The sequence below is a fragment of the Mauremys reevesii genome, linkage group 11 (genome assembly GCF_016161935.1).
Source record: "Mauremys reevesii isolate NIE-2019 linkage group 11, ASM1616193v1, whole genome shotgun sequence".
Classification (NCBI taxonomy): domain Eukaryota; kingdom Metazoa; phylum Chordata; order Testudines; family Geoemydidae; genus Mauremys; species Mauremys reevesii.
The window spans coordinates 5618110-5641288 of NC_052633.1; the positions used below are offsets into that span (position 1 = coordinate 5618110).

The window sequence follows — 23179 nt, forward strand, 5'->3', positions numbered from 1 at the left end:
TGGCAGACCGCATTTGGCCAGGTGCACTCCAGCCAAGGCTTTCCAGAGAAGCACAAACTGCTCCTTGTTATGGCCATTAATTGCATTAAAACCTAAGCCACCAGGAAAGCAGGGCTGGGTTCGTTTATGGTGTGATAATTATACAGTCCAGATGATCGCATGGATCTGTAGGTGCTGCAAACCATATAGAACAGTTCAAATCTGGCCTTTGTCCAAAGGAAGATATTTTTGCAAAATCATTTTTTTTTATTGTTTTTCCAAAAATTTGTTCAGCTTCAACCCCACAATGTTGCCAGCTTGGACACCATAAGGGTGGTGGGGGTTGTTTAGATTTCCATGATTGTGGGGTTGTGTTGACAATCTGGATTTTCCAGTTTAGTCACATGGGGGGGAGGAAATCAATATTGAAAATCTCCACTTTTCCAAAATTCCGATTTCACAAACATTTCCTCCAAAAGCACGATGTTTCCAGCACAGGAATTAGTCCGTCGGCACATTCCCAAGCCCAGCACAATTCGAAACACTGCCGGATTTGGGGAAATCCTTTTCTGTGTTTCTCAACTGGCTGCAGTATCTCTTCCAGGGTGTTCTGCGCAACCCCCCCCACCACCCTGGAATCCTCCAGTGCAAAGCCGGGCCTGAGAGGGAAGGAACAGGCTGCAGAGAGCCCTTCTGGCCTCTAAGTGCCTCTTTTACTCGGCTGTTTAGCCACAGTGGCATTTTTTTGATCCTCTTACTGTTCTGGGTTTTTTATTTGTGGTGTACATTTAGTGTGAGCCTCTAGTATGGTGTTTTTAAACAGTCTCCGTGCTGTTTGCTGGCATTTCACTCCATTTAACTAGCCTCCTCATGTCTGTGCAGTTCCCCTTTTTGAGGTTAAATGCTCCTGCGGTGGGTTTCTTTGGCATTTTTCCCCCTCCAGCGTGGGGGCTGCACAGTGAGAGCACACACCGTGCACTGTCCTAAGCAGAGAACGTGTCCATGGGCCGGCGCTGCGGTACCGCCCCTCGCCAACGCCCCCCGGCTCTGCTGCATGTGCCCGTCAGCCAGCAGGGGTTTGGTCTCTAGTGTCACAAAAGGGGGATAAAAGGACTCTCCTTCTCTGTGTGAGGGGGACCGTTCCCAGCATTCAGCCAGTATTCACAGGGGCGCCGGACGTCATCTGGCTCCTCGGCAGCTCGGGGCACAGTGTGGAAAGTGAACTCACAGCCTGCGCTGATTCAATGTACTGACCACCCGTTGCTCCCCTCCCCCACACAGCCCATCCTCTTTCCCCTCCCTCGCCTGCCCCCAGCCAACGGGGCCTGTTTACAACAGCAGCAGGTGCGGGGACAGAAGGGCAGGAACAACACTGACCCACGCCTGTCACGGGGTGGGATAACCTCAGGTGAAAGGCCCATGGAAGCACATGACCCCATTACTCTCTGGGAGGGGCTGGCAGGGGTAGGTCAGTGGCAGCAGGGGGTGGGCACAGGGTCTCCTGCGCTCTAGCTCAGGGGACTGCGTGGTTAACACTGACACTTGTTTTCCTTGGCGTTGTCTAGTTGTTCATCTGAGACGCTCCTCAGTGCAGCAGGGATCTACCCCCTGCACCAATGAACTAAGCTGGGCCGCGCTGCAGGGACGGCGTGAGGAGGGGTGGGCCAGGCAGCTTTCCCTCAGCAATCAGCAGAGATCGCCCCACAGCCACTGAGATGCTATTTTAAAGTCACTTTCCCAGTCAGGAAGCTGTAGAGGGGCCCGAGTGTGAGACAGAGCAGCCCACCTGCCCCCACAGGCCAGCCCATGCCAGGCTGGCAGCTCCGTGCAGGGCACATTCCTGGTCACCGAGCTCAAAGCCCATCGGCTCACCTGGACGGCCGTGTCCCTCTGCCTAGGATGGCAGATCAGCCCCTTAGCACAGGGCTCTGGAGACCTCACCCACAAGAGGGGTCCCACAGGACAGAGAGCGGAACACACTAGTGCAGGGGCATCAGATAGCAACCGGAGGGGAGCACTGAGATGAAATGTCCAGCTGCCTCTGTGGTGGAAAGGGTCTCTGAGGCTCAGGGCAGGAGGCTACCAACCCTCAGGGACCCGCTCTGACTCCTGCTCTCACAGCCCCCCGGGGTGTAGCGCACAGAGGTGTAATCTACGGGGGGCTCACTGGTGACAACAGTCGCACTCCACAAGGCACCTGTGAGGTCAGAGGCGCAGAGCACCCCTGCAATCCCAAGACCTGAAGTGCCCTCCATGCCAACCACATCACTCCTCCAAAATCCCAAGCCGGCCTGGCCTCTCCCCGCTCCTCTCTGGGACACTGAGTGCTGGGCTAGAGCGCTGGCAGCCACCGAGCAAGGAGATCATCTGCACACAGGGATGTCACTCACCGTCCTCCCTCACCCTTAGGAGGGACACAGCACAGACCCACCGAACCCCATCGCCCCTTGGAAGGGGGCTCAGGCCCAGCCAGGCGATGTTCCCACAGAAGACCAGCCAGGTAGCGTAGAGTCAGGTTTGGTCTAGGGAGCTAAAGCCAATCAGAATCATAGAACTGTACGGCTGGAAGGGTCCCCAACAGGTCATTTAGTCCGGCCCAGTGCACTGAGGCAGGACCAAGTGAACCTAGACTATCCCTGACAGAGGTTTGTCCAACCAGTTCTTAAAATCCTCTAATGAGGAGGATTCCACAACCCCCCTTGGAAGCCTGTTCCAGAGCTCAACTACCTTTATAACTGGAAGTTTTCCCTAATATCTAACCTAAACCTCCCTTGCTGAAGATTATCCCCAAGACTTCTTGTCCTGCCTTCAGGGGACATGGAGGCCAATTGATCCCCATCCTCTGGATAACAAACCTTAGTTGTTATTTGCATAATAGTCTCAGGTCTCCTCTCAGACTTCTTTTCTCAAGACTAGAGATGCCCAGGGTTGTTTTTTTTTAAACCTTTCCTCATAGATCAGATTTTCTAAACCTTTTTCATTTTTGTTGTTGTTCTCCACTGGACTTTTCAATGTATCCACATCTTTCCTAAAGTGTGACACCCAGAATTTAATAGGGCCAATTTCACAATGCTGAAAACAATTATGAACCAAATAAGCTAGGGGGAGGAGTTTAATCAGAAAAATGTGAAGGATAATTGGGAATCATTTAATAACACATTACTAGATACCCGATAAGTCTTAATCCTACAACTGAGGAAGTTGTGCTGGTTAGAAAACCTGCCTGGTTTAGAAGGGAAATGAAGGCAGCTGTAAAAATATTTTTAATATATGTAAAACAAATGGAAAAAAGGGGAAGATGATAATAATGAAAGTAAATCAGAAATTATGAATTGTTGAAAACTGATAAGGAAAGCCAAGGGACTGAAGGACAACTCTATGACTAACAGAGTTAAAGACAATAAGGAGAAGTTGGTCACTAGCTGGTTTGAACAAGGGTGGATTCTCAAACGGTGGATTCTCTGTAATTTGAAGTCTGTAAATCATGATTTGAGGACTTCAGTAACTCAGACAGAGATTATGGGACTATTACAGGAGTGGGTGGGTGAGATTCTCTGGCCTGAGATGTGCAGGAGGTCAGACTAGATGAACACAATGGTCCATTCAGGCCTTAAAAGTCTATGAGCCTACAAGTTTTTAACACATATTAGGATAGGAACAAAAAGAATCCATACTAGATGGAAATGGTAGAATTGTCAATAATAATGCAGAAAAGGCAGAGGTGTTCAATAAATATTTCTGTTCCGTTTTTGGGGAAAAAACAGATGACGGAGTCTCACAGTATAATGAGAACGCTCTTTCCATTCCATTAGTATCTCTGGAGAATGTTAAACAGAAGCTTAAAGTTAGATACTTTTAAATTAGCAGGTCCAGATAACCTGCATCTGAGAGTTTTCAAAGAGCTGGCTGAGAAGCTTGCTGAACCATTAATGTTCATTTTCAATAAGTCTTGAAACACAGAGAAAGTTACCAGAAAACTAGAAGAAAGCTAATGTTGTGCCCGTTTTTAAAAAGGATCAATGGGATGACCTGAGTAATTATAGGGTTGTCAGCCTGACATCGAGCCCAGGCAAGATAATGGAGCTGCTAATATGGGATTCGATTAATAATGAACTAAAGGAGGATAATGTAATTAATACAAATCGACATGTGTTTATAGAAAATAAATCCTGTCTATCTAATGAGGTCTTTTTTCAGATGAGATTATAAGTTTCATTGATAAAGGTAATAATGTTGACATAATATACTTAGACTTCTGTAAGGTGTTTTACTTGGAACTATGTGACATTCTGATTAAAAATATAGCTCAATATAAAATGAACATGGCACACATGGAATGGATGAAAAACTGGCTAACTGATAAGTCTCAACATTTTACCGTTAAAGGGGAATCGGCATTGACCAGGTCTGTTTCCTATGAGACCCTGCAGGGATCAGTGGCCCTACACTATGTTACATCTTTATCAATGACTAGAACAAAAACATAAAATCATCACTGATAAAGTTTATGGAGGAATAGTAACTAAAGAAGAGGACACTGATTGAGAGAGGTCTAGATCACTTGGTACACTGGGCGCAAGCAAACAATAAGCATTTTAATTTGGCTAAATGTAAGTGTACAAAACTAGGAACAAAGAACGTGGGCCAGACTTACAGGATGGGGGACTCTATCCTGGGAAGCAGCGACTCTGAAAAAGATTTGGAGGTCATGGTGGAGAATCAGCTGAACATGATTTCCCACTTGGCCAAAAGAGTTAATGTGATCCTGGGATGCATAAACAGGGGAATCTCCAGTAGGAGCAGAAAGGTTATTTTACCTCTGCATTTGGCACTGCTGCAACCGCTGCCGGAATCCTGTGCCCAGTTCTAGTGCCCACAATTCAAAAAGGATGTTGATAACGTGGAGAAGGGTCAGAGAAGAGCCACGAGAATGATGCAAGGATTAGAAAACCTGCCTTATACACTCAAGGAGCATGATCTATTCACTTAACAAAAAGAAAATTAAGGGATATTCGATCACAGTCTATAAACACCTACATGGGGAACAAATATTTAATAATGGGCTCTTCAATCTAGCAAAGAAAGGTCTAACACGATCCAATGGTTGGAGGCTGAAGCCAGACAAATTCAGACTGGAAATAGGGTGTACATTTTTAATGGTGACAGTAATTAACCATTAGAACAATTTACCAGAGGTCGTGGTGGATTCTCCATCACTGACAATTTTTAAATCAAGGTTGGATGTTTTTCTCAAAGATCTGCTCTAAGAAATGACTTTGGGGGCAGGTCTCTGGCCTGTGCTGTACAGGACGACAGACTGGATGATCACAATGGTCCCTTCTGGCTTAGACTCCATGAATCTAAGAATTAAACACAGTTCTCCAGCTAAGACCTCACCAGTGCTAAGCAGAGCAGAACAATTGCCTCCGACGTCTTACATCCAACATTCCTGTTAATACACCCTAGAATGATATTAGCCTTATTCACAACCACATCATGTTATTGACTCACATTCAGTTTGTGACACTCTAACACCCCCTGCCTGATCCTTTTCAGGAGAACTGCCCCTAGCCTGTTCTTCCCCACTTCAGAGTTATACATTTGATTTTTGCTTCCCGAGTGAAGTACTTTGCACTTGTCTTTGCTGAATTTCATCTTGTTGATTTCAGACCAACTCTCTACTTTGTCAACGTCATTTTGAATCCTAATCCTGTCCGCCAAACTGCTTGCAACCCTTCCCAGCTTGGTGTCATCTGCACACTTCATAAGCAGACTCTCCACTGCATTATACAAGTCATTAATGAAAATATGGACTATTACTGTATGCAGGACTCTCCTCCAGGGGACCCCACTAAATATACCCTGCCAGTTTGTCAGTGAACCATTGAAAACTATCTGTCAGTACAGTCCTTCAGCCAGTTCCACACTTGCCTTACAGTAATTTCATCTAGACCGCATTTCCCTAGTTTGTCTATGAGACGGTCATGTGGGAACGTATCCAAAGTCTGACTGAAATCACAATATGTCACGTCTATTGCTCCCCCACCCACTAGCCCTGTAACCCTATCAAAGAAGGAAACTAGGTTGAGGAGTGAGGAAACCACCACCCCCCAACACCCCACAGAGGGATCATGCTGGCACCAGGGATGACATCTGGGCTAGCTGGATTGAAAGGAGCTGGAACCCATGTCGGCCCCTAGCCTGCTGTACTGCTGCTCCCCCCACAGCCTGGGAGTGCCCATATCCAGCACATAGACCATCCCCACTGGGTGGGGGGTGGTAGGGTGACCAGACAGCAAGTGTGAAAAATCGGGACGGGGGTGGGGGGTAATAGGAGCCTATACAAGAAAAAGACCCCAAAATCGGAACTGTCCCTATAAAATTAGGACATCTGGTCACCCTAGGGGGTGAGGGAGCTGTGGGCCCAGCAGAACCAATGGGATGAAGCAGGATGTAAAGGACACGTCCTTCCCTGCTACTGACAGCAGCCTCCTCTGTACCCACAGCTCCCAGCTAACTTCTCTGGGCTGGCCAGACGCAGATGAGAACACGGGCGGTGGGGGGGAGCCGTGCCAGGCCATCCCCAGTGCTTCCTGCACCTCAGCCCATCGCTGTCTCCCCACCCACCCCTCTCTGTGCCCCTCACTCCCGCCAGGCTCTGCCTCGGGAGCCCTGAGCACAAGGCCCAAGGCTGATCTCTCGCGGGAGCACTGGGCAGTGCTGATCACAGAGAGGCTGTTACAGCCTCTCCTCCCCTGACAAGCCGTGTGTGAAACATGCACCTCAGACTGCCCCCAGTCAGGCAGTGTCCCGGCTGGCCCCGCAGAACTACAGCGACTCAGACGCCCCCCTAGAAACCCGGCGCAGCCGTCTCCTCTCTCCTGCGTGTCAGAGAGGCAGGGTAACTCAGGGCTGTGTCTCGCTGCACTTCGCCATCTCTGACCACGCACAGTCTGAAGGGTTTCTCGTTTCCAGTGGCTGCGCTGGGCAGGAACTAACAGCTCCGGACTCAGGGATGGGGAGGGCAGCGGGGCAGCGTGGGGAAGCAGGATCCATCACACGGATCCATCAGGACATGAGGGTCTCAAACATCTCCCCTAAACGCAGAGGATTTTACAGGGAGCTGAGTCTTAGCTTGGGCTACCCTTGGCCCAGCTCCCACATTTAAAAACCAGCTCAGTTTAACTCGGCCCCCACATGCGGGTGGCCATGGGGCGAGCTCAGCTTGTGGGCACAGGTACAGAGTGCACCTCCTGTGGCCTTTCCACGGCTCAGCGAGACACACCGAGCACCCAGAGGGAACGGTTCTTACCAAGGGGCTGAGAATGCCTCATGTGAAGAACGTGGCACCGGTGTCGTCTCCAGACCCTACTGTAGCATACGTATGTGCAGGCAGTGTCCCCTCACACCATTGGATAACACTGGTGCGGAGCCCCCTTTTCACTGACAGCCTCCCAGATGGACCCCTCGCCCCGAGGTGCCATCAGAGCTCTTGAGCCATGTGCAAATGGGCAGTAGCCTGCAATCCATGTAAGAGCAAACCCGTAACCCACCCGGGGCAAGCCCACAGAACTCCCAACACCCCTGCAGATGCGCTGGGGCACTCTTGCTGCTTGAGAAGAGCACTGTCTGGTTGTGTGAAAAACACAAGGAATTGCGCACACTACACAAACGGCTGTAAGGGTCAGCCACTGGCCTACCAGGTGGGAGAGGGCTCTGAATTGCTGGTACAGAGCGCACACCTGTCCCGGACGGATGTACCTCTCACTCCAGTCCGGTGCTGTCCCACCTCACAGACAGATTTGCATCACTAGCAGGTAGCTGTTCTCACCTCGCACCCATTGCTTCATCTCAGCACTTACTGCTCTCCCATCCACCAGAGAGACCCCTGTGGCAGTCCCATGGGAGCAGTGTTTACGGGAGCCTAATGCCCTTAAGGAGATGCTGAAAAGAAGCGCATGTTGCAGACTGCTGCTCTCCGGAGCCAGGTGCATGGCAGCTGCATGGTGCAGGAGGCGGAGAATCACACTGCAAACTCACCTCTACTTTGGTGAAGTTCTTGTCAGCTCCCAGCAAGTAGGGGGTGATGAAGCTCTCCCCAGGTCTGATCTGGGTCATGAAGCCGTAAAAACAGAGGTAGAAGACAAGGAACTTCCAGCGCTGGTCCACTGCAGACTCAGGGGGTTGCTTTAGAGAGCCATCATCCACGACAGACATGGCTCTGCCGTCGCCCCTCTCTGGTGCATCAGAGGGAAAGGACCTTTTTCCAGGTGGCCGTCAGACAAGCTGAGGCACCTTCAGGCCAGTCTCTCTGTCTCCTTGCTGTAGAGAATTTCCCACACACAGATCTCGGTGCTGCTGGAATTTCTGTGGATATAGCAGAGTTTGGCAACAAATCAAATTCCTCTGCAAAATAATTGCAAACAAACACCATGAACTTTCTCTCTAGTATATGTTTTTTCTAGCTGCAAAGTTGCAAAAACAAAAAAGCTGATACACACTTCCTTTGAAGACGCGGGCAGCACAAATAGATGGGTGTTCTCAGGGGATGTTTAAGAACTAAGTAAAACAAATCACAAACCTCAGTAAGTCTGGTTTACAGGGGTTTGCTTGTTCCTTTGCCTCACTCTTTAGCTAATACCATCTGTTCCACCGAAAAGCCAGGCAGATTGGTTTGTCTCCCTCAGGTGCTGAATTCCAGGGGAGGCAAAGGGGCTTCTGCCAGAGGAATGGAAATGTCGCAGTGACTCAGTCTCACCGAATTTAAGAGGGAATCAAAGCCCCACTATAGAATGCTGTAGGCTGGTTACCATTCGCTATTAAATAGTCTGTAGGTTAGTAGCGCCGTTTCTATAATTTCCTACTAGTGACACCACTGTTAAGTTTTACAGGCCTGTTCTTTAAAAACTTACTTGTTTTCTCTTTAGGCCTGTTCAAAACACAGACTATTAAACGAGTGGCCTCGCACGCATCGCAGTGAGACAGCTAATTCCACAGAGAGTAAAAAAGAATTCAACCGACTCAAGAGTAAGTGTTCCTAGTGAATACAGCAGATACGGAGTTGTGCACATACAGTAACTATTGGGCAGGGATGTTGGAACAATTTTTGTAGTGGGGGTGCTGAGAGCCATTGAACCACACTGTAAACCCTGGATATAACGGAAACCACTTCAAGTCAGGGGGTGCTGCAGAACCCCCAGCAACCCTAGTTCCAGCACCTGTGCTGTTGGGATCTGACTGACTTTAGCGCAGATTGTGAATCCAAGGTAAAAGTTAATGTGTGCATGCACAGTGTAGCTGCCCATGTAACATACTGGCTGTAGGGACATTAGACAAATTTGCAAAGAGCTAGTTAGAACATAAGAACGGCCGTACCGGGTCAGACCAAAGGTCCATCTAGCCCAGTATCTGTCTACCGACAGTGGCCAATGCCAGGTGCTCCAGAGGGAGTGAACCTAACAGGCAATGATCAAGTGATCTCTCTCCTGCCATCCATCTCCATCCTCTGACAAACAGAGGCTAGGGACACCATTCTTACCCATCCTGGCTAATAGCCATTTATGGACTTAACCTCTATGAATTTATCCAGTTCCCTTTTAAACCCTTTTACGTTTCCCCTTTAATGATCTTCTCTCCACCACACTCCCACCCCCAGATGTATATACTAGGGATCAGCAACCTTTGGCCTGCGGCCCGCCTGGGTAAACACCTGGGTGGGCCGGACCGGTTTCTTTACCTGCCGCGTCCGCAGGTTTGGCCGATCACCGCTCTCACTGGCTGCAGTTCGCTGTCCTAGGCCAATGGGGACTGTGGGAAGCAGTGCAGGCCGAGGGATGTGCTAGCCCCCACTTCCTGCAGCCCCAGTTGGCCTGGGACAGCGAACCACAGCCAGTGGGAGCCGTGCTCGGCCGAACCTGTGGACGTGGCAAGTAAACAAACCAGCCCGACCCACCAGGGGGCTTACCCCGGTGGGCTGCGTGCCAAAGGTTGCCGATCCCTGGTATATACACACACCCCACACAAAAATTGTGTTCAAAGCACATTATTAAGGTTGCAAAAGTTAGGAAACGCCAGATTAAAGTTGTCTGTGGAAAAAAAATGAATGCTGGTTAGGGATTTTCCCCTTCACTTTTCCATTTTTCCTTTTGTCACTAATGTTCTGCAGATGTGAGGATGTTCTGAAGAGCTAGAATGTCAAAAAAGGGGAGGGGGGGGGAATACCCCACAGACAGAATTCATTTTATTGCATTTAGTGATAAAATGGGAGATAGGAACAACACAAAAACAAAAATCCAGAAAATGGGGGTGGGGGGGAAAGCTTCTTATAGAAGTTTTAGTTTCAAATAAAGGTCACTTTTTGTTGAAAAAAAATGTGACCAGCTCTAATTCTGAGCAAATGGTATTTACAGCACCCAGCGTGCACATTACAAGATCTGTAGGATGAGCCACTTGGTGCTCCTACAGCATCCCTGCAGACTGACATCTCCTTACTGTTGGGATATAGATATTCAGGCCTGTCTGCAAAGGCCTATCCTTTAAGAATTTAGGTGTATTCTTATCACTTAGCTAGTTATAGAGGTATAAAAGAAAGAATCAAAATCACAGTCTGTGTAATGGCCTTCTCTTACTGTGACAGTCTGAGGCCCTGTTTAGTCATATTGAAATCAGGCAATCTGGGGCTGTTGGGAAGGTGATCCGATCTATCACCTCCAGAGAAAGGGAAGAGCCTAGAAGATGTAAAAGGAAATTTAGTTTGATAGCAGCCTGTCTGGCAAGAACTCACTTATCAATAGACACAGCTGGAGAACCCTTATGTCTGTATAGATGTAGTTGTAAAACCCTTATGTCTGTATAGATGTAGTTGTGAAATCCTCACTTCTGTATTGTTTTGTATGTTTATTTGCATGGTCTCTGTCTGGTTCTGTGATTGTTTCTGTCTGCTGTATAGTTAATTTTGCTGGGTGTAAACTAATTAAGGTGGTGAAATATAATTGGTTAGCTAATCATGTTACAATACGTTAGGATTGGTTAGGTAAATTTTAGTAGAATGATTGGTTAAGGTATAGCTGAAAATATTTCTACATAAATTAGGGGCAAACAGGAAGTAAGCTGGGATTCAAAAATAAGGAAAAGGAACTTGAATTTAAGCTTGCTGGAAGTTCACCCCAATAAACATTGAATTGTTTGCACTTTTGGACTTCAGGTATCGTTGCTCTCTGTTCATGCGAGAAGGACCAGGGAAGTGCGGGAGTGAAGGAATAAGCTCTCTAACAAGAAGCAGAAACTAAAGTTAAAGTACAATTAGGCAGGCAAAAAAAGAATTTGAAGAGCAACTAGCAAAAGACTGAAAAACTAACAGTAATTTTTTTTAATTATGTCAGAAGCCTGCCAAATAATCAGGGGGCCACTGGACAGCGGTGGCACCGAGAACTCATGGAAGACAAGGCCATTGCAGAGATGCTAAATGAATTTTTCGTATCAGTCTTCATTGCAGAGGATATTACGGAGATTCCCACACCTGACCCATTCTTTTTAGATGACAAATCTGAGGAACTGTCCCAGATTTAGATGTCAGTAGAGGAGCAAATTGGAACAAACTGATAAATTAAATGGTAATAAGTAACCAGGACCAGATGGTATTCACCCAAGAGTTCTGAAGGGACTCAAATGTGAAATTGCAGAACTACTAACTGTAGTCTGTAACCTATTATTTAAATCAGCTTCTGTACCAGATGACTGAAGGATAGCTAATGTGACACCAATTTTTTAAAAAAGGCTTCAGAGGTGATCCTGGCAATTAAGACTGGTAAGCCTAACTTTAGTACCAGGAAAATTAGTGGAAACTATAGTAGAGAACAGAATTATCACACACAGATTAACATGATTTGTTGGGAAAGAGTCAACATTGTTTTTTAAAGGGAAATCATGCCTCACTAATCTATTAGCATTCTTTGAGGGGTCAACAAACATGTGGACAAGGGTGATCCAGTGGATATAGCGTACTTGAACTTTCAGAAAATCTTTGACAAGGTCTCTCACCAAAAGCTCTTAAGCAAAGTAAGCAGTCGTGGAATAAGAGGGTAGGTTCGCTCATGGATCTGTAGCTGGTTAAAAGACGGGAAACAAAGAGTAGGAATAAATGGTCAGATTTCAGAATGGAGAGAGGTAAATAGTGGTGTCCTTCAGGGGCCTCTACTGGGACCAGTGCAGTTCAACATATTCATAAATAATCTGGAAAAGGGGTTAAACAGTGAGGTAGCAAAGTTTGCAGATGATACAAAATTACTCAGGACAGTTAAGACCAAAACAGACTGTGAAGAGTTACAAAGGGATCTCTCAAAACTGGGTGACTGGGCAACAAAGTGGCAGATGAAATTCAATGCTGATAAATGCAAAGTAATGCACACTGGAAAACATAATCCCAGCTATACATATATAATAATTGGGTCTAAATTAGCTGTTCTCTGAAAACATCACTCAATGTGCAGCGGCAGTCAAAAAACCTAACAGAATGTTGGGAACCATTAGGAAAGGGATAGATAATAAGACAGAAAATATCATAATATCTCTATATAAATCCCTGGTACACCCACACCTTGAATACTGGGTGCAGTTCTGGTCACCCCATCTCAAAAAAGATACATTAGAATTGGAAAAGGTAAAGAGAAGGGCAACAAAAATGATTAGGAGTATGGAACACTTCCATATGAGGAGAGATTAAAAAGACTGGGACTGTTCAGCTAGGAAAAGAGATGACCAAGGGGGCTTTATGATAGAGGTCTATAAAATCAAGGATGGTATGAAGAAAGTGAATAAGGAGGGTTATTTACTCCTTGACATAATACAAGAACCCGGGGTCACCCAATGAAATTAATAGGCGGCAGGTTTAAAACAAACAAAAGGAAGTTCTTCTTCACGCAACACACAGTCAACCTGTGAAATTGGTTACCAGGGGGATGTTGTGAAGGTGAAAACTATAACAAAGTTCAAAAAACAACTAGATAAGGTCACTGGCTATTAGTCAAGATGGTCATGGATGCAACCCCATGCTCTGGGTGTCCCTAGCCCATTTGCCAGAAGCTGGGAATGGGCGACAGGGGATGGATCACTTGATGATTCACTGTTCTGTTCATTCCCTCTGAAGCACCTGGCACTGGCCACTGTCTGAAGATGGACAATTGATCTGACCCAGCATAGCCATTCTTATGGGGCGGTGAGAACTTCTTCCCTTGTCTGCCCCCAGCACACACACAAACACTCGGGATCAAAGCCTGACATTTGGGCAAGGCCATTCTTGGCCGTCTGTGAGCTCAAGAAAGCTGCAAAAACATTCCATGACAATGAAAAACCACCGTCCTTCCCACTGAGAAGCTGGCCTGCCCTGCTACAGGTTAGGAGGAATGTTTTGCTGTTATCTCAAGGCCTTTTCCTGGGGTTTAGACCTGCTGCTGTTATTTATTAGATGTAAGCGGATCAGGCTTGTGCATGAATCAGATAACAGCGGGGTGGCTGCCCCCATATCTCCACATAGCTCTGTTCCTGCTGTCTGGTATTTTGTAAATCTCAGGCATTGTTTTTAGTATTATCTTTCATTGACTCTCAGTACTGATACTGGGCCGTCGTTTGGCGTATGGCTACTCCTTTCAGAACAGTCACAATGGCAGCAGTGGCACTGATATAACTTAAATCAGTTTTTCAGTGGACTCTCTGCCCTCAGTTCAAGGGTGGCTTATTTCAATTTAGCTTAAACCTGTTTCAAACTGACTTAAACTAAACTGAAGTATGCCTGGGTTAAACTGAATTCAGGGTACCCCCCCCCCCCACAGCCTTTGGCACCAGGCTAAAGCTGTATCTTCAGTTCAAGGGTGCACTTTGCGGTGTAGACGACCCTTCATTACCCAACTGACCCACAGCAGAACCAGCTCCACAGACAGAGAGGGCGAGTCACTGCTCTTTCATGGATTAGACACGTAGAGGTGAGTTAACGGATGCAGACCAGCCATTTCAGTGCATGTCATGCAGGTGGAAGGTGCTGGGCTGACAGTCCCCGAGCCCAGCAGCAAAGAGCCTGGGTGACTGGAGTCCACATAACAGGGGCAGCACAAGCTTCTCCCGCCCACACACCACAGCTCTGTCCTCGGAGAACCATCTCTAATGGGGATGGGTAATGCTCAGACCCCAGACCGCCACTGCCCACAAGGGCAAACATCCCAAGCAACAACACTAGAGCAGTCTGAGCCAATGTGGGAAGCTTGCAGTTATGTGCAGAAGTTTCTGCACCGTGAGGCTCGCTGAGATGCAAACGAGGAGTGTGGCCAGCTTCCTGGCTGTGCCACAGGCTCAGCCAGGAACGTTCATGTCAGAAACCTGAAGAACAGAGAGGGAAGCCAAGGGGAGGCAGCTGGCATTTCTTAGGTCATCACATTTGCAGATTATGTCTAAAGGCCCCCGTCCTGCACATGCTTATACACGTGGATAATCTGGCCAAAGTCCACGGCACCACTTGTGTAAGCAAAATTGCACGCTGTGTAAGCGGCTGAAGACCAGAGCCTCTCGTGCAGAGCTGACAAAGCAAATCAAGGGACCAGCGGAAACCTACAGGCACATTCAGGGCTCTCCCACTGAGGCTTTGGTCTGAGACACTTTTATTCACCATTTATTCTTTCACTAAGTGTGTCCAGCATCTTGTGTTCTAAGGCAGCACTGTTCGCTATACAGCTGTTGACACAACCAACGCCATCCAGCCCTTCTTTCTGACAGGAGACTGGAGGAACTTGGCTCCTTTAGCCTAGCACAGCGGTTCTCAAACTTCATTGCATCTCGACCCCCTTCTGACAACAAAAATTATGACATGACCCCAGGAGTGGGGACTGAAGCCTGAGCCTGCCGGAGTCCCACCGCCCTGGGTGGAGAGCCGAAGCCGAAGCCCAAGGGATTCAGCCCCAGGCAGGGGACCTGTGACCTGAGCTTCGCCACCCAGGGCTGAAACCCGAGGGCTTTGGCTTCGGCCCCAGTAAGTCTAATGACAACCCTGACGACCCCATTAAAATGGAGTCATGACCCACTTTGGGGTCCTGACCCACAGTTTGAGAACCGCTGAGAGCGGATAGGGTCCCCCTCTGGTGTATGCACAAAGAGCAGCACCAGTGAGGGTGAAGAGCTATTTAAGCTAACAGACAATGGGGACAGAGTGGCCAGGAACAAACCCAGGCTGGAAATGAGGAGAAGGTTTCTAACCAGGAGAGTGGAGTGGTTCTGAACAGCCTCCCAACAGGAACTGTGGGGGCAAACAAGGTAATTAGTTTTGAGAGAGAGGCGGACAAATATGAGTGTGATTGTATGACATGGGTGCGTGTGCTGGTAGGGTGCAGGGCTCAGCAGCCCAGGGGGTCCCTTCCGGCTAATGTCTGATGTTCCTAAAATCTCATGCTTCAGGGCTTCAGCCAGTCACCTGCAGGGGTCAGGATTCCTTCCCCACCCACAAGTCTCCCATTTGTCTTTTTTCCCCTCTCCTTCCTCCGCAGCACCAGGGATGGCCATGGCTGGAGATGGGACACTGGACAGAATGGGCCAGGGCTCTGAGGTGGCGCTGAGCATTCTCGCTCTCGAGCATGTGGCTGGCTGGTTCTTGCTCCCACGCTCAAGGTCTAATTCATTGCCATAGGTGCGGCTGGGAAGGAATTTTTGACCAGATTTGGCAGTGGCCTTGGGGGCGGCACGGTCAGTGGGTGCCTTCTTCTGCAGCGTGTGGGTGCAGGTCACTTTCTGGGATCAGCTGGGTATATCTCACGTAATCATTTCCCTGCCATCATGTGGGCCTTGGGTGCTGGTGCCCCTCCATTCCTCCTATTCTCTGCCTCTGGCAGACACTGGTCCAGTCTCCAGTAGTCTGCAGGGAAGGATTCCTTTCCCTGATGCCCAGTCCCTGAAGAACTTCCCAGGTGCAACCCAGTGCAGACTGTTCACGGGAAACAAGGTTAGCACCCAAGAGAACCAAAACAAAGCAAGTCAGACTGAAGGTTCCCACAGCAGCATGACTCTTGCACAGGGCACACTGGCAAGGGGTCTGCTAATCCTTCATCTAGGCCTTAATACAGATATCACAGAGTCACCGAGCTAGGTGCTACGAGAACCGTAACTTGGCAATTCTTGACTCTGGGGTACTTGCCTTTGGGTGGGTGAGGGGCAGGCCCATGCTGGAGTAGGGGGGAAGGACTGGTATGCTTGGCTGTACAGTCTAGCAACCACGCATGGAAACGAAGTGTCTTAGGCTATGTCTACACTACAGTGGCATAACTGTGGTGCCTAGGTAAGCTGCTGGCTGTAACTGTGTAGCATAGATGCTGACTACAACAATGGAAGAGGTTTCTCCACTTCCCCAAGCAACAGCAACCAGGTAGATGGAAGAATGCTTCCTAGGGTGACCAGACAGCAAGTGTGAAAAATCGGGAGGGGGTGGGGGGTAACAGGAGCTTATATAAGAAAAAGACGCAAAAATTGGGACTGTCCCTAGAAAATTGGTCACTCTAATGCTTCCATCAACTGAACTGCATGCGCACGGAGCGCTAGGTCCCCATGGCTAAGGCACTCAGGGGTGTGGCTGTTTCAGACACCTGACCGATGTGGCTCTGTGGACCTAACCTTTTAGCATCGACCAGGCCTTAGTTTCTCAGGCCTTGCCGACACAGCACGTGGCAGCAGCTGGATTAAATGAAACCAGTGCCAATACCCAGGGGCTGCTCATTTCAGTTTGGGAGTGACTTATAGCTGTTTAGCTCACCCAGATTCCTAATCAGCAGTTCCGCATGCAAACTGGGTGCCAGCATAGCTAATTCTGTTACAGGGGACTCTAACTGGCACAGGTACCCTGGGATAGCCCCAGGCTGAATGCAGACCCAGGCAGGGCCGCCGGGGGGGGGGGAGGGGGGGGACAAGTGGTGCAATTTGCCCCGGGCCCCACAGGGGCCCCGCGAGCCCTGGCCCAGCGGCGGTCCGGGTCTTCAGCAGCATTTCGGCGGCAGGGGGCCCTTCAGTGCTGCCGAAGAGGCAGAGCGACTGAAGGGCCCCCCGCCACGGAAATGCCGCTGAAGACCCGGACCGCCGCCGGGTGAGTACAAGCGCCGCAGCTCCCCCGCTTTGCTCCAGGCCCCCTGAATCCTCTGGGCGGCCCTTGCCCCAGGGCGAACGCAGGTGGCTCGTGCCAGCACAGTTCATTGCCCTTCCCACACGGGACAGCTACACCAGGGTGACAGCAGCACCTGCTCTAGCCAGGAGGCTGTTACCCCGACGGGATTCCCATCGTGGCTGCCACACACAAGAACCTCAACCCCCTGCGGTCTCCAGCTGGGCCCAGGCAGGGAGCAGAGGGGTTGGGTAGAGGGCAGGGGAGTTCGGGCGTGGTGGTCAGGGGGCAGGAGTGTGGATAGGGGTTGGGGAAGTTAGAGGGCAGGGAACAGGGGGTTGAATGGGGGCAGGGGACCTGGGGGGGCAGTCAGGAATGAGAGGAGGGGTTGGATGGGGCGGCAGGGGGCAATCAGGGGGCAGGGAGAAGGGGTGGTTGGATGGGACAGGGGTTCCCAGGGGGCAGTCAGGAAGGAGGGGGGTTGGATGGGGTGGCGGGGGGCAGTCAGGGAACAGGGAGAAGGGGTGTTGGATGGGGCAGTGGTCCCGGGGGGGGGCTGTCAGGAATGAGAGAGGGGGTTGGATGGGCCGGCGGAGGGCAGGGGTCCCGGGGGGGCCGTCAGGGAACAGAGGATGTTGGATGGGGCAGAAGTCCCAGGGGGGCCACGACCCCCTCCCTTAACTGACCCACCATAAAAATTTCCTAAACCCAATGCAGCCCTCAGGCCAAAAATTTTGCCTGCCCCTGCCTTAGAGAGTCACAAATTTATCTGGGCACAAGCTTTCATGGGCTAAAACCCACTTCATCAGATGGATGGAGTGAAAAATACAGTAAGCAGTATATATATTACAACACATGAAAAGATGGGAGTTGCCTTACCAAGTGGGGGGGTCAATGCTAACGGGCCAATTCAATTAGGTGGAAGTGGCCTATTCTCAACAGTTGACAAGAAGGGGTGAATATCAAGAGAGGGAAAATTACTCTTCCAGCGCTCTTAAAAAAGCCACTTCAACGAGGAGCACGGCTCCCAGCGCTGGGGCACCATTTACACTGGCGCTTTACGGCGCTGCAACTTGCTGTGCTATGGGGGGGGGGTTCATACCCCTGAGTGAGAAAGTTGGAGCGCTGTTGTGTAGGCAAACCCTTAGTCTCTAAGGTGCCACAAGGACTCCTCCTTGTTCTTGTGCATAAATAATTGCAGGACTGAACCCATAAAGAGCTCTGGCAAATTAACTATGCCTAAATTGAAACAATCCCAAAATTAATGCTTGTGCCAAGTAAAATCCCACTCCCAGAGCTTTGCTGAGCTCCATAATGTGGGTGCACAGTTAAGAAACTGTCCTCGATTAATCAAACTGACATCTGCTCCAGTGCAAACACTGGAAACAATCCAATGGCTGCCAGGTGGGAAATGTAGAAATGGAAACAGGGATGAAACAATGGCAAGGGTCAGAAACTTGCAATAATAAAATCAGTGCAGAGTAATGTTCTAGAGAATACGGGGCTCATTCGCGGAATTGCTAAAATGCATCCAAAACCAAAAAGAGAAATGGTAAGGATCTTGGAAAATAAAAGGAAGGTATTTTGTTTGAGTTTTTTTTTTTTAAATAACTGCAACAACAAACACTGGAAGGAAATACTGGAATGAAGCAGATTATTGATTTTTTGCAGAGGAGCACATTTTAAACACAGAGGGTTCTCGGTTCATCTCGGTAACTATTTCTTTTGGAATTCAGATTTACCAGGGATTTGGAGGGAACTTTTGGGACGGTGTTTTATTGAAAGTTATAGATAAACACGTGCCCATACACAGCCAAAAAAGAACCGCAGAAAATGCAACCAGGGCAGCTCTGCAGAGTGCGCTCGTCCTGTGCCCCTCGATTTCGGGCTTTGCGCGGAGTTCAGTATATCTCCGCACAAAACAGCTAGGGCCAGATCCCTGGCTGCTCTGACCCCAGCGCCCCCTGACTCCCGCGCAGCTGCACCGCGTGGCCCCGGGCGCGGAGCGGCCCCGCTGCGCGGGGAGCTGAACTCCCGCGTTTCCGGACCGCGGGCGCGGAGCGGGCGCTGCATCCGCACCGTTTCCACGGGCACCCGCTGTCCCTCCATGCCCCGCACCGCTCTGCCCGGGCAAGGCTGGCTCGGCACCGCGCACCGGGCTGGGCTGCAGCCGGCGGTACCTGGGCATCCCTCCGCGCCGTACCTGGGCTGCTGCGGGGCTCCGCTGGGCTCCTCACGCGAGCTCCGGCCCGCGCCCAGCCTGGGGACACGGCCCGGCGGGCTCCGAGCGCACGGCCCGGGCTGCAGAGTCGCGCGGAGCCCGGCCCGGGGCTGCGCCACGCGCTGGGGAACGGAGTACAGCCCGCCCGCGTAGGGAAACTACAGCCCCCACAATGCACCGCGGACGGGGGTGCGCAAGAAGACTACAGCCCCCACAATGCATCACGTGGAGCAACTACAGCCCCCACAATGCACCGCGGAAAGGGGTGCGCAAGAAGACTACAGCCCCCACAATGCACCACGCGGAGCAACTACAGCCCCCACAATGCACTGCACGGAGGTGCGCGTGGAGACTACAACCCCCAAAATGCACCACGAGTGGTGGGGGGCGTGGGGGGAGACTGCAGCCCGCGCAGTGCACCGCGAGGCGGCCTATACCCAGGGCTCAGCGAGCAGGGCGGCGTCCTAAAGCCCCTGCAAGCTGGGCAGGCGAACAGCAGCCAGGGACCCGCCTGCAGACACGGCAAAACCCTGAGAAAACGCCGAAGTTGGGCATCCTTTGGCTTTATTGGCTTGCGAGTTGCTTCTTGGCTGGTTTTTGGCTTGTAGCTTGTTGCTGGGGTGGCTCTATGGTTTTTGCCGCCCCAAGCACGGCAGTCAAGCGGCCTTCAGCGGCGTTTCTGTGGGAGGTCCCACGGTCACGTGGCTTCGGCGGCGTTTCTGTGGGAGGTCCCACAGTCACGTGGATTCGGCGGCATGTCTGCGGGTGATCTGCCAGTCCCGCGCCTTCGGTGTACCCGCCGCCGAATTGCCGCTGAAGCCGTGGGACCTGCAGATCACCCGCAGAAACGTCACCGAAGGCTCCCTGACTGCCACCCTCACAGTGACCCACATGCCCCCCCGCCCCCGGTTTGCTGTCCCAGGCACGCGCTTGCTGCGCTGGTGCCTGGAGCCGCCCCTGCTTGTTGCTTCTTTTTTGATCAGCTCCTGGCAGGGGCGGCTCTAGGAATTGCACCGCCCCAAGCACGGCGGCACGCCACGGGGGGTGCTCTGGCGGTCGCTGGTCCCGCGGCTCCGGTGGACCTCCTGCAGGCGTGCCTGCGGATGCTCCACCGAAGCCGCGGGACCAGCGGACCCTCCGCAGACATGCCTGCGGGAGGTCCACTGGAGCCGCCTGCCGCCCTCCCGCGGCACGCCGCCCCAAGCGTGCGCTTGGCGCACTGGGGTCTGGAGCCAGCCCTGGCTCCTGGCAAGCAGGGGCAGGTGTGCACAGTGGGCCCACCACAGTCCCAGACTGCACGGCAGGGGGATCTAGTCACATAAGAGTGTTGGGGTTCTTAGGGATTGGCTTGTTTTGAAATGGGATTAGCTTGATTTTTGATTTACTGTGAAAGTTGGGGTGCTTATTTACTGCATGAAAGTTGGCAGCCTTGCCCACCCAGCCCGGGGGCACCCCCTCCCTGCCCAGCCCAGGTGCTGCTGCGGGGAGAGAGAGCTGGGAGAAGTCCTCTCTTGCCTCCAGAGCACCGTCCTGCACCCCAAACCCCTCATCTCCAGAGCCCTCACACCCCAGCACTCCAAACCCTCTGCTCTAGCCCTGAGCCCCCTCCCACACTCCAAACCCCTCGGCCCCACCCCCACCACATGAATTTTGTTATGTGCACCAATATGGAGGTGATGTGTCACCCATCACCTCCATATTGGTGCACATAACAAAATTCATTACACATATGCATGGGAAAAATTAGAGGGTGCATTGGTGGTGTCCTGTTTGGGGTGAAGCTGGGAGCAGTTGCACCAGGGCTGGGGGTCATCCTGTGCCTGAGGGACCAGTCACAGTGGGGCTAGGTGGGTGTCCTGTGCCCAGGTGGGGTAGTGTTGCCATTATTTTTATATATTATTATTTTTAATAATTAAAAAAAACCCTCTAGGATTGCCCTGGAATCTCCAGGAATTAAAAATTAATTTTTCATTAAAGATTATGTCATGCGATAAAACCTCCAGGAATATGTCTAACCAAACTTGGCAACCCTAAGGGGGGCAGTCACACTGGGGCTGGGGGCATAGGCACCGACTCCATGCTTAGCACCCACTGGCAGCCCCCCAGCACCTCCTGCCTGCCAGAGGGCCATGCCAATCAGTGTCTCCCTGTCTTTCCCTCCCTCCCTTCGAGCACCTACCGCCTGCTACGGATCAGCTGTTTCGTGGCATCTGGCAGTGCTGGGGGGAAGCGGAGAGGAGCGAGGGCGCAGCACACTTTGCAGAGGGGGCGGGACTGGATGGGACAGAGGCGGTGCGGGAAGAGGCAGAGCAGGGGCTGAGGGGGTGGGAAGAGGCAGGGGCATTGGGGAAGGGGTGGGAGGCGGGGTGGAGCCAGGGGAGCACCCCGTGGCAGATTAGAAACCTGGTGCCTATGACAGGGAGGCAGTGATACCTGGGGCAGGGGTTCATCCTGTGCCTGGGGGCAGTCACGGGGAAGGAAGTATTTTTCACACAAGGCACAATTAACCTATTGACTCATTGCCAGGGGATGTTGTGAACTCATTTCCAGGCTGCGCAGCCGCGTGGCCACGCAGCAGCCTATTAAGCGCCGCGCAGGCACTCAGGGCTGCGCCGGGAAGAGATGCCTCTCCCCCAGTCCTGGACCTGCCGTGGCGGGGATAAGCGCCCCTCCCCCAGTCCCAACCCAGCCCAGCTCTGGACCTGCCACAGCTGGGGGAGAGGCGCCTAACCTGCGGGGAGAGAGAGCTGGGGGGAGTCCTCTCTTCCTGCTGTAGCTCCAGGCAGCCTGCACCCCAAAGCCCTCATCCCCAACCCCATCCCAGAGCCTGCAACCCCAGCTGGCGCCCTCCCCAGCCCCCCACATCCCAACCCTCTGACCCAGCCCTGAGCCCCTCATCCTCAGCCCCAGCCAGAGCCGCCCCTCCGCACCCCAACCCTCTGCCCCAATCCTGAGCCCCCTCCCACACTTCAAACCCCTCGGCCCCACCCGTGCCACATTAATTTTGTTATGTATACCAATATGGAGGTGATGTGTCAGACTCTGTGCCATTATCTGCTCTTTTTTAATCAATTGTTTTTCCTTCCACGAAAAATGTGTTTATTTAATTTTAACATAAGTGATTTCATTTCTTTTATTAAGAAAGGGAATTAATATTTCTAATTATTTTGGCATTTATGTTTACCAATCACAATCATGCACATGTTTCAGAGTAGCAGCCGTGTTAGTCTGCTAGTTTTGTTAAAACAAATAAAAGGAAGTTCTTCTTCACGCAGCGCACAGTCAACTTGTGGAACTCCTTGCCTGAGGAGGTTGTGAAGGCTAGGACTATAACAATGTTTAAAAGGGGACTGGATAAATTCATGGTGGCTAAGTCCATAAATGGCTATTAGCCAGGATGGGTAAGAATGGTGTCCTAGCCTCTGTTCGTCAGAGGATGGAGATGGATGGCAGGAGAGAGATCACTTGATCATTGCCTGTTAGGTTCACTCGCTCTGGGGCACCTGGCATTGGCCACTGTCGGTAGACAGATACTGGGCTAGATGGACCTTTGGTCTGACCCGGTACGGCCTTTCTTATGTTCTTATGTTCTGTATCCGCAAAAAGAACAGGAGTACTTGTGGCACCTTAGAGACTAACAAATTTATTTCAGCATAAGTTTTCATGGGATACAGCTCACTTCTTTGGATGCATAGAATGGAACACACAGACAGGAGATATTTATACATACAGAGAACATGAAAAGGTGGAAGTATGCATACCAACAGGAAGAGTCTAATCAATTGAGATGAGCTATCATCAGCAGGAGAAAAAAAACCTTTGTTAAGTTCTCCTCACACCTTCTATGGGTCATCTTA

General features: G+C 50.8%; 1 protein-coding gene across 1 annotated transcript in view; it reads right to left on the bottom strand.

Moving 5' to 3' along the window:
• SLC19A1 (solute carrier family 19 member 1) overlaps positions 1-19487 on the bottom strand; it is a 38410-nt gene extending 18923 nt beyond the window's left edge. Inside the window, exons 1-2 of the mRNA XM_039495420.1 lie at positions 19305-19487; positions 8020-8346 (exon numbers count right to left, since the gene is read on the bottom strand). Coding sequence (XP_039351354.1) covers positions 8020-8196 — 177 coding nt within the window. The 5' untranslated portion in view covers positions 8197-8346; positions 19305-19487. The remainder of the gene's footprint in view (positions 1-8019; positions 8347-19304) is intronic.
• Positions 19488-23179: the final 3692 nt, after the last annotated feature.